Raw genomic sequence first — 11518 nt, 5'->3', positions numbered from 1 at the left:
AATCCCAACTGCCAATTGAAAGCATATAGAATAAAGTAGAATAAGGAAGGCTAATGAAACAATGAAATGCTTATTGCCATCACTGTTATCATTTTACTTTATCTTCATTGGTACACCAGCCTGCCTGAAGCACTCAAAAGGGAAGTGTTGACATTACAGCATGCTGTATATCTAGGGATATGTAAATTGTAAATGCCTTTTGGCTTTCTTTAGCTGACACTTCTAATGTCATAGAGAAAAAATGCAATAGTAACACCAGGGTAAGAAAAAGGTTTTAAGTAACAATGTCTAAAACTGTTTAGAGTAGGTAGGCTGAAATTAACATCTTTCAGCCCCCCTGGGAGAAAAGAGCCAATGGACTTTGTGTCATAATGCTTACTAAATGGAGAGGAGTAGCTTGCATTCTCATGCTCCTGGTGACTGTTACTAGTGCTTGTACTACTGTGACATGGGGGAAAATATATAGAGAACTGTAACTTTGCCCAGAGGTGGTGGGAAAGACGGGGGAGGAAAATCTTCCTTAGCAGTAACTACTTAATAGACAGGATGTTTTCATTGTGTCATTGTTATCCTTGTGCTTGTGATAACAATGATATTATTTATCATTGTTATCATATTATTTATCTTTATATCATAATATTTATCATTTATCAACTGAACCTTTTGCTACTTCGTCAGAGTAGAACATCATTTTAATTTTGATACAGAGTCAAAACAGTGCTGGTTGAAAGTATTTGTGATGCAGCTACTTGTAAAGACATGCTGTTCAGCCTGAATTCAAAGTACATAGCTAGACAGTTTTACTTACTAAAAGTTATCACAAAGCATTTGCAGCATCATAAAGGTTTTTCTGAAATAGTTTTTCTCCTTGTGGGTATAGAGTTAACAAATTACTCAGCAAGACTGAATGCAGTTTTCAAAAGCTCTCCAGATTTGTAGAACCAAAATTCCTTCATGGAATGTAACAGTTCTGAAAATTTAACCCTTTGCCACAGTTTTGTTATAAAGATCTTTAAACTTTTTCTTTGTGTTTATGACAATGTGATGTATACTGGCTTTCTGTATTTTTTGTGGAAATGTTTTTGTCAAAACGAGATGTTTAATTGATGTTACACCACATGGTTATTTACAAAAAGAACCATGTGATGTAATTACCATTGGGGTAATTTCCTATATTTTAAATAGTTGATACTTTTTAGGACAAAATTGTTTGACACATCTCGTTTCCTTATTTGAGAAAAGGGGAGGGAATCTTTGCTAATGAGTGGTATCATTCAGACTTGCTCTTCCTTTTATTTGGGATAACATCAGCAAAAGCCAAAAATGTCTCCGTAAGAGTTTGCCTTTGTTTTCTTGTTACAAAGCACTTAAGGTATCCTAGCTTGTTGTTTCCTGAAACACCATGTTCTGCAACAGCTGTTCAAGCAACAGCTTGATGTATATGGATTACATATGGAAATTGTTTTCTTTTTAAAGAATCAGAAACAATTGCTGAAGCCAGATTGAAAAACAAGCCAGAATCAAGAGACCCTCTAAAGAATATGGATAAGCAACACTTGGTCCAACAGGCCAGCAGCACTGGAGTTTCCTTTGTTCTTATTACAACTCTTCTTATTATCCCTGTTGTTATCCTGCTGGTAATTTTAGTATTTATTCGGTGGAAGAAGCCAACTGTCTATGGAGGTAACTGTGAGTAACTGCCCTAGAAAACAGGCTCTTATTATTCCAGTTCCAAATATCACTGAAAACAGGGGGGTGAGGGTATGAAGAAAGCAGCTCTCTGTGCCTTTGCCCTCTGGAACAGTTGCAGTGGTGCTGCACGCAAACTTACAGCTTGGCAGGGACACAGCACCTGCAGCCCCCTGAGCCTTTAAACTACCCTCAAGCTAGCACCTCTTCAGAACATGTATCAAAAATTTTATTTGGTGTCAAGGCAAAAACTGGTATCTCGGAAATTACTAGAATAAATTCATGTTGTATTGTCTAGAATTCAGAAAATTTAATACTGCAAGCAAAGAAAGAAGGTTGATTTTTTAGTTTGATTTTTTAAGTAGGGGATCTTTAAGCTGCTAAAACAAAAGACTCCATATGGGTATTACAGAGATACAGGCAAAATGAAAGCAGATACCATTACAAGAGATTTTGTATTATTGCTCTCTCCCACCTAGTCAATTCTGTGAGTCAGACATGCTTCCATGGTGCACCTTAATCCATAGTTCTGAAAGCTTTAATTGGTACTTAGAAGTTATGTAAACAATTCTAAATTTGTATTGTATAATAACATTATTTTTCATAAATTGGCAGACTGTGATAGGCATTTGATCACTAGACTTGTTATTTTATATCACAAAATTGTTTTATCAAGATACCTTCATCCAGAGAAGAAAATGTACATGGACTACACAACATAGTTCTGCCACTGGTCAGGACCTACTCTGACAGAGTTGGCCATTCAGCAGTCTAATATGGCTGCAGGACTGAATTGGATGTATTGTATTTGAAGATTTCAGCCTACAGCTTCCTGACTTTTGTATTCAAATGTGTTAGCATACCAAATATGCTAGATAGCATATCAAATATGCTAACACTCTAGTCTATTGCAGTACTGGCATAAATGGCTTCTTAGAGCTGCTGATTAGTTTGTTGAATGTCTGTGATATTTATCAGAAAATACAGATACTTATTTGATCACAGAGCACTCAGGGTTTAGCTTATTTTTGAAATTTATTTTTCAGCTGATGGGGAACGCAAACTTGATTCTAGTTCAGGCAGAATTTTAGGCAGACTTAGAGGTAAGTAGTCACTGATTATATTTTCAAATGCAGTAACTGGAGGCTTTTTTTCTGTATTCATGTTGACTAACAGATTTGATGGAACTTTCTTAAAGGAAGGATTGGGGTCAATGATCAGGGGGTTTTGAAAATTTATTTTACAACTTTGTCATTATCTGCTCACTAAAGAGGATGAGTCACTACCAGTGAGAGCAGGAGCTATAATGAGTTATTGTAGATCTGGTGAATGAAATGAAGCACTTTGAAACTAAGGGCAAATGGGTAGGAATGCCAATAATCTGTGTAGAATTAATGAAAAAATGGATGCTAAAAAAGCATTGTCTGGAACTTCTACTTGTAAGATTAATTTCCTTCTTCTTTCCTATTATATACACCTAGCTTTTGTGGCTCCTATGCTGAACCTTTAAAAACAGTTTCTGGAAGGACACTTAAAAGAATCACCACTGTACTGATTAATTAGTAGAAAGATTTTTATTCTCCCCTTACAGTTAAAGCAAACCTTATGAAAATCCTTTCCTTTCCATAGGGAAAGGTGGTGGTGGAATTAACCTTGGGAACTTCTTTGCAAGTCACAAAGGCTACAGCCGAAAAGGGTTTGACCGGCTGAGTACTGAAGGAAGTGACCAAGAAAAAGATGAAGAAGATGGCACTGATTCCGAGGAAGAGTGTTCAGCGTCTCCCCTGCCACCAGCACCTTCATCATCTTGAAACTAACCTTTGAGTTCTCCATGATATGGTTCAACCCAGAATGTCAGATTTCTTTTCCCTTAAGCACGTTTAAGATCTTGTATATTTAATTGTAAACTGTTCTAGTCTGTGTGGGGCTGTACACTAGTTCCTTTAATTTTTGTTTGGTTTTAGTTATGTTTTTAAGTGAAGAAGTATATGGAAATTCCATATCGGTGCCGTTGGTTTTTATGTGAACATCTTAATAAAGCAAAGTCTTTTAATTGCAGGACTGATTTAAAGCAGTAGTATTTTATCATCAAATATGGGGATCTTGTAAATAAGTCTTACTATCTGCTTCATCAGAATATTTTTTCCATAATTATTGAGTTGCCAATTTCTGTTTTGTGCCTTTCCTCTTCAATGTCCTTAACCTGTTGCATTAGAGAGAATATACAGTGCCACAAGAAAATGAAGCTGCTAAGTCTTCTATTTTTTTAAATCAGTAACATGATATTGCATTGAAGGAAAGAAAAAAGTCTCTATTTAATTTTTTTCTTCTTCCTAACTTGATGTGTTTCGGGAATGTCTTATTTTTAGATGGTATCACTGTTAGAACACTATTTTCAGAAGCTGAATGTAATTTGTGTAATAAAGTATTCGCAGAGCATTGGCTGTCAGAGTGTACTTTGGATTTTTTGCTTGCACTTTTTTGTATACAACTTTTGTAAAAGTTACAGGGGGCACTTAACACAGTAAAAAATTTAATGTGTTCTACCAGCTGATAAAAAAATGCTATTTTATATGGAAGCTGGAAAATATTTTGTTATGTCACAGGGTTGTTTGTTTGTTGTTTTTTTTTAAGACTAATAATCTTCATCTCATGTACAAAGTCAAACTTAAACATCTAAAGAGGGATTTTACTTATATAATAAAGCTCCAAGGTATTTCCTTAATAAAACACATGGTCACAGCTAAGAGGAGGCCTGTGTCTCAAATTAAATATGCAAATTAGTCAGGGTAGGCATCTAATACTACCTCATTAGAAGCACTGATTTTCTTTTTTCCTCCACATTTTCTTTTTCATTCATTCAACAGGAACCCTCAGTCCTGTAATGAGCTCTCTCATTTAACAGCAGACTTACAGAAATCCTGCTGGATAATTACCCTCTCTGTATGAGTCATCTAGAGTGTGAATCATTGTGTAACATCATTATGACTAATCAGTCCAGTTTGAGGATCAGAGCATAATTAATGTTCTTTTAAAACTGCTATTATGAGCAGTGTACACAGCTGTAATTGCCACAGGGTTTTATGGAACAATTTTCATCATCATCATTGCAGGTGTTGTAATAGGCTACTGCTGGCATTGAGATTGGAAAATAGGCTTTAAGTTCCTTGTGGTGGTTTTGCAAGGTCTGTGGGGGAATAAGGGTAATGATAGTGGAGAAAAAGGTAAGGTTTCTTCTCCCAGGAAGATTTTATAAATCCCCTTTTTCTGGGGAAAAAAACCCAAAAAAACAAAAACCCCCAAACTTAAAATGCATTATAAGCTGGTTTCTTTTCTCACATACAGCAAAATCTCCAGGATAGCCATCTGAAATGCTGGAGTACAGGCACAGTTTCATGTGAAATGTATTTAGTGCATACTCTTAAGTTGCTTCCTCTCCTGCAAATTTTTGTTTTCCTAATGTTACAAAGAAAACAGCGTGTTTCCTTCTCACCTTTGAAAGCAAGGCAGTATTATTTTTGGCAGTGGCCTTGATCCTCATATATATGAATAAAAATAAATCAGTTCGGAAGAATCATCAGAAGCTGTCTGCAAAAATGCTCAGTCACTAGTTTATAGGAAGTTTCCAGTGACAGCTGTTAAGAAAGCTGTGGTGATACTGCTGTCATAGGTGGCATATAAGCTATCAGTTGTAAAAGATCACAGATTTTCTCCAAAGCAGTCAATAAGGGTATATTTTTCTAACATTTGGTTAGCTCACTTTATGTCCAAGTGATGTTGGGTGTTCTCTGCTTCCATTAGCAGAGCTCAGTGGAAGTAATATGCAGCTTCCCTCTTTGTCCTTTCCTTTATTTGAGCTGTATCTCCAATTCTCGATAATGCTTTGTTGAGGAGGAATCAGCCAAAGAGTTAATTGCAAGTACAGGCTAAAATAGATGATTTGAGCTTTAATCATAATCTCAGCTCTCTGAAATTCAGACATTGGTCTCCACAATAATCCTGGGCTGCCTAAAGAGAAGCAGCATGAGGGAGGAGATTCTACTCTGATCTGGTGAGACCCCACCTGCAGTGCTGCATCCAGCCCTGGGATCCCCAAAATAAGGAGGATGAGGACCTGTTGGAGTTGGGTTGAGAGAGGGCCACAAGCATAGTCAGAGGGCTGAAGTACCTCTCTTGGAGTTTTTCGGTCTGGACAAGAGAAGGCTCCCCGTAGATCTCATTTTGGCCTTTGAGTGTTTAAAGTGGGTTTATAAGAAAGAACTGTTTTACCAAGGACTATAGTGATAGGACAAGGGGGCAGTGGTTTTAAACTGAAAGATGGAGATTTAGATTGGATATTAGAAAGAAATTCTTTATTCTGAGCATGGTGAGGCATTGGCACAAATTGCCCAGAGAAGCTGTAGATGCCTCATCCCTGGAAGTGTTCAGTGCCAGGTTAGATGGGGCTCACAGGATCCTGGTCCAGCAGGAAGTGTCCATGCCCATAGCAAAGGGGTTGGATTAGGTGGTTAAGGTCACTTTCAACCCAAGCCATTCTGTCATTTTTAATAACTGCACGGACAGGCCACCAGCTACTTTCCAGCACCAATCAAATTTCAGCACCTCAGGTTTCATGCTCCTAATTTTGGTCAGGTGCAATGCAGAATTGGAACATCTGAACCTGCTTGAAGGCACTGAATGTTCTTAGTCTCTTATTAAAGCTGCATCTTTTGAAAACAATGTACCAGATATTCCATACTGCAATAGAAAAATTAATGTAAAAAAGAAGCTACAAGCTTTCTGAATCAGTTCCTATTTTAGTAAGCCAGCAGTCCATCCTCCATCCTAAGAGGTTCTGTGTGCTAATATTATTTATTGTATTAAATGTTGAATTCTGGTTATTCAGTCTGAACTTTAGAGAGCATGTTTAAATTAGTTTTCAGTAGTTGCTCCAGATAAGACTATGCTTTAATGAACACCATGTAATTGCACAGTTTAAGATTTAAAAAGATGTGGTGCTACCTTCCATACATTGTCTATTAATCTTTTCTTAAGCCTTTTTAAGAAGGAAGAATCTTGGCTATTGTAGGGGCTAAATATTTTCGTTAAAATTAGGCTGACCAAGTAGCTCAGCACCTTTCTGTACTGTATTAAGTATCTCCCTGTTTTAAATAGTCTGACCCATGGGAAGTCTTACAGAGTTATGGGAAGGTGGTTGTGATCCACTGGCAAGTGGCGTCAGGTAATTTTTGGTACCTTTTTGTGAACCTGAGGTAAGTGAGGGCAGACTGAGGCAACTGCAAGGTGCCATGAGGAGGATGCACTTGTAACACACAGGGTGCCACCCACGTCACCTGAAGGTGTCCCAGTGAACTGAAATTACAATCCCAATTAAACAGCTATCCTTGCCACCAAGTATCATTAGGTATAAATTGATTCCTTGGGAAGCATCTTGATTAAGTTGATTTCTAATCAAGGAGTGCACTGTAGAGTTAATGAGGATTTATAGATCATTGTGGTGAATTGCAAAAGCTTCTTCCTTGCCAAAACTAAATTTAAGTTTTATTAGAATTTTTAGGTCAGTAATAGCTGTCACGCTACAATAGATTAGGAATAAGCAAGTGTCATGCTACAGAGAGGGGGCTTGGTGATTTTTAGGTTGCCATTCAATGCATATGTGAAAACTTGTTTGAAAGACTTCATATGTATTAGCAGTAAAAGTTGTGGGGACTATCACTGCTGAGCAATTCAAGAGCAACTTTAATTACTTAATTTCTCATGAGGACATCCTTTAAAAATTTTAAAGACTATGTCATTGTATACTTTACAGTTTGTGTGGATTCCTGTATTGTCCAGTAAAAAAAATGCAAAACCAGAATCAAATATTCAAGTAAATTAAAAATAAGAGCTGAAATTAAGCCACTGTATTTTCTGTGTAAAACAGATGCTAGTACACCACAGTTTTAGCACCCTGATTTGCCTTTACCTGTTGGGATTTTTTAATTCTTAAATGTGAAAATATTTTTATGTGAATTATCAAAACTTGATAGTAAAATTTACACTGTAACTGCTCTTTAGGCTCTTCTCCAGTAATGGGGGAAAAAATAGATTTGTCTGTATAGCTAAGCATTACTGGCAGAAGAAAAGAGGGGAGCTGACAGTGTAGAGAATTTAAGATCTATAGTGATAGCTGCTTATCCAAGCAAAACCTGCAAACTTCTTGCTGTTTCTGGACATGGTGGCTAAAAAACCTAAAAGAATATTCAGCTGGCATTGTTAGACACATGTTTTGGAGAGATACTGTGTGGTAGTCAGTCTGGAAGCTGCACTATATTTTTTTCTAAATACTACAGGTCATGAAGGCACTTTATTTTACTGTTTCGTCATCTCCATTCCACTCATATTTCTTATTAATAGGTTGAATGTGAAGCATGACATCCTGTGAGTGAAGCACTGTCTGATTTCACTGTATAGCTTTTAGAAAATATACAGATGATGTATGGGCAGTATTCTTGTAGGGCACTGTGCCAAAGTACTGGTTTAAAGATGCAGTAATTTTTTCCCTAGAAAATAGTCAGTGGTAACAGTTCAGCAAACTAGGGAAATTATTAATTACAGACTATAGTTATTCTTCTGAGACATATGAGAAACCTATATTTTCTACTCTTTTTTAATTAGAATTGAAGAATTTTTTTCAGAATGGAGATTAGGCAACTACCAAAGTGGCTAAAGTTGGTGCTACATGTTATTTAGGGTTTCAGGGCAGAACCCTGCCCTGGCCACTCAGTACTCTGAGTACCCTGTCCCCTCTGTTATTGTTCCTTCAACCATGACACATCCTAAAACAGCTGCTCAAGAGAAAATTACTTTCAGTAAAAAGGACTGAATTCCACAATTCTGGCATGTTTCCTCAGGTCTGCTCTCGGGTCACACACGCTGTGCCGCACATAACGAAGTGGAGGCATGGCGTTATTCCAGACACTTGCCTGGGAGATCCTGCCCACAGCAAACAAGGTGTAATGAGTACTGAAAGGTGCTTGGAAGCTGTAAAGCTGTACTGAAAGTTTACCACAGTTGGTAGTTGTGGTATAAAACCACCTAAAACACAAGTAGAGTATTTTTGTACTCTGGTTCACATTACAGGTCAGTCACGCAGCCTTCACTCAGTGCGGATCATGTTGCTCTCAGAAATGTATTCATGCTCCCGTGATTATCGACAATTCGATGTGAAAATTACCGAAAATTCTGCTGCGAACGTCGTTTCGGAAAGAAGTCCTCGGAAGAGCAAGGCGGGCAGCATTTCCTGCGAGCCCGGCGCACCCCGTGGCCTGCGGCTCCCGCGGATCCAGGCTGCCACCATGCGACCGGAACTCCAACAGAAATCCGGAACGTCTCCCGCTGGAGGCAAACACACGAAAGCTAAGACTCTAAACAAATTGTTTGCGGTATGCAGCCTAACTATGCGCTCTGCTTTCCTTCTTCTTGGTCTTTATTCTATGGGAGAGTGGATGATGTTTCTGACTAGGTAAAGACTCAGAATCAATCTGGTGGGGAAGCACAAGTATTATTTACTGCATATCACTGAAACGCTGCACTAAACAGGATTCATTTGCTTAAGGGCTTTTCTGTGGGCTTTTATCACTATGTCTGCCAGCTTTGTGAAGAGTAATGAGTATTTTTTGCAGTTTGTCAGGAATCTGATATGGTGTTACTCATTCTGTACAGAAGGGGGAAGTGAGGCATAAGGAAATTAAAGGCATCAATTGCCAAGAATAATCAACTAATTTTAGGTACTGAATTCATGAAATCTGATTGATTCCCTTTTTACCCACTTACTCAGATATCACTTTACATATTCAAGGCACCACTTCTTGCCACCAGTTGCATCTCTGAATGCTCCAGTTCTGTGGATGAGTTTTGAAATGCTTCTCAAGCACCCAAAAAAGGGCTCACCTTTGTGAGTAACGATTAGTATGTGGTAATACAGAATTATAGAAACTTGTATCCAAGTGATCTGCTCATTACAGCACTAGTAATCTTTAACAGGGCAGCACTGCCTGGCAGTGGGGACATGCTGTATTTCCTACAACAGTTATTGTTCACTGGCACCCCTGCTTGTTTTACCAGTGCAGCAAGTTTGCTGCAGATCCCTTCATCTACACACAAGCTGCAAGAACTGACCAGTGAATGCATCTCTCAGGATTAGCCGCTCCAGAATCAAATGCTTTAGGATTCAGTTTACTGTCTGGTTACTTTTATCTGGAAGAGCCTTCTCCTTCAAACTAAAGCTTTTGGTGTGCTGCTTTTCATTCAAAATTTCTACAAAGTTTTGTTACCAAGATATAGACAGCAAGCCGGCAGGTCTTCTAATAGGTGCAGAAGAATATAGTACCCATTTCTTGAAGACACTGCTAAATCTTGCTTCCTTGTGTCAGTTTTGGCCAAACTGTTTCTTTTCCATTTTCCAGTGATGTTTTTCATGTCAATAGTTTGAAAACCCCGTATTTTATTTCAATGAACCTCCCCCATCCACAGGAGGCCACATTTCAGTGCACTGGTAAGTCACTAATGCCTGCTTCTTAATACAGTAGATCAAAATTACCAGGAAGGCTGAGCAATCAGCAATATGTTGAGTGTACACAGTATGTTAATTGTTTCTGTGTTTTCCCCATTACTCTCTCACTGCAGCATTTTCTTTCTTTTCAGTGTAGCTCTAACAACTCTACAGCACTTGGGTTAGCCCAGGGCTACTGCAGAAAACAGCTCTGCTGTACTGCACACAGTTCAGCAACTGATCACTTGGAGTAAGAAAAAAAAAAAGTGAGGCTGGTTCTCTTTTGCAGCTACTAAAGCAGAAATGAATCTTACAAACAATGCCTTACTCTCCAGTTTTATCCCTGACAGTAATATTTTCTTCAAAAGGATGATATATAAAAATAAATATTTATTCCATGTGTGCATACACACAATGTACTCAAAAAGACTCTTTCTGAAGTCTTGGTGGAGAAAAACTGTATCTGTAGGACTGCATTTTCAGAAGACACAAAATAGTTAGAGTATTAATTATTTTTCATTTGAAGTTTAAGATAGGATTCTGACATGGTGCTGACCTCTTTTCTCACATAGATGCTGCCCATATTAAAGACATACTGTAGTGTACATTTAAGTTTCTGTAGGAGGTAGGTACCTACTCAGCCTTGATGACCACATCGAATTCCCCAAAAATTAACTGAAAACTCCTAATAAATAGTACTTTCCTCCACTTGTGTTAAGTCAAATGACATTCCAGAGCAGAAATGAGAGGGATCATAAAAATTCAGAGAGCAAGATAAGTTAAATCTTCCACAGCATCATCCATAAGTTGTTGAATTTTTCATTCAGTTTTCTGCTAATTTTCTTCATGTCAATTCCCTACCAAAAAAAACCAAAACAAAACAAACAACCCCCCCCAAAAAAACATCAAAACCAAAACAACACCAAAAATTGACTTCCACTCATCAGTTTTCCATGTGAAAAAATTGCTGTGCTGCTGACTTTGAGAAACAGTCATCTCAGCAGGAAGTCCAGACCAGCAACAACTTACTCAAGGAAATCAGAGAATAAGTTAATACCACTGCTTCATGTTTCATAGCCCACTGTCCATGGAAAATCTCCCAACATGCACAGGTTCAGTGAAGACGTAACTGTAATGGAGAAACCAAATGTTTGTGGAAAAACCATATATTAATATTAAATGCTCTTAAGGGTTTTTCACATGCCTGAAATATTAAAACTGCCTACACTAGTAGACTTTTGATGAGCAGGGAACAGCTGAAGCCCTCATTGTTTCATGCATAGAACACTACATGTA

General features: G+C 37.9%; 1 protein-coding gene across 7 annotated transcripts in view; it reads left to right on the top strand.

Annotated features, from left to right (window-relative positions):
• Positions 1-4128, top strand: part of PAM (peptidylglycine alpha-amidating monooxygenase) — a 108139-nt gene extending 104011 nt beyond the window's left edge. For 4 of the 7 annotated variants that reach the window (XM_071448682.1, XM_071448680.1, XM_071448677.1 and 1 more), the window contains 3 exons: positions 1477-1689; positions 2736-2792; positions 3319-4128. In XM_071448682.1, the coding sequence (XP_071304783.1) occupies positions 1477-1689; positions 2736-2792; positions 3319-3500 (452 nt within the window). In that variant the 3' untranslated portion in view covers positions 3501-4128. The remainder of the gene's footprint in view (positions 1-1476; positions 1690-2735; positions 2793-3318) is intronic. The other 3 variants (XM_071448683.1, XM_071448679.1, XM_071448681.1) reach the window with 2 other exon arrangements.
• Positions 4129-11518: the final 7390 nt, after the last annotated feature.

The sequence above is a fragment of the Agelaius tricolor genome, unplaced genomic scaffold, assembly GCF_023055355.1.
Source record: "Agelaius tricolor isolate 1412-34295 unplaced genomic scaffold, bAgeTri1.0.p SCAF_27, whole genome shotgun sequence".
Taxonomy (NCBI): domain Eukaryota; kingdom Metazoa; phylum Chordata; class Aves; order Passeriformes; family Icteridae; genus Agelaius; species Agelaius tricolor.
The sequence above is the reverse complement of the archived record's forward strand: the minus strand, read 5'-3'. Positions and strand labels throughout refer to the sequence as shown.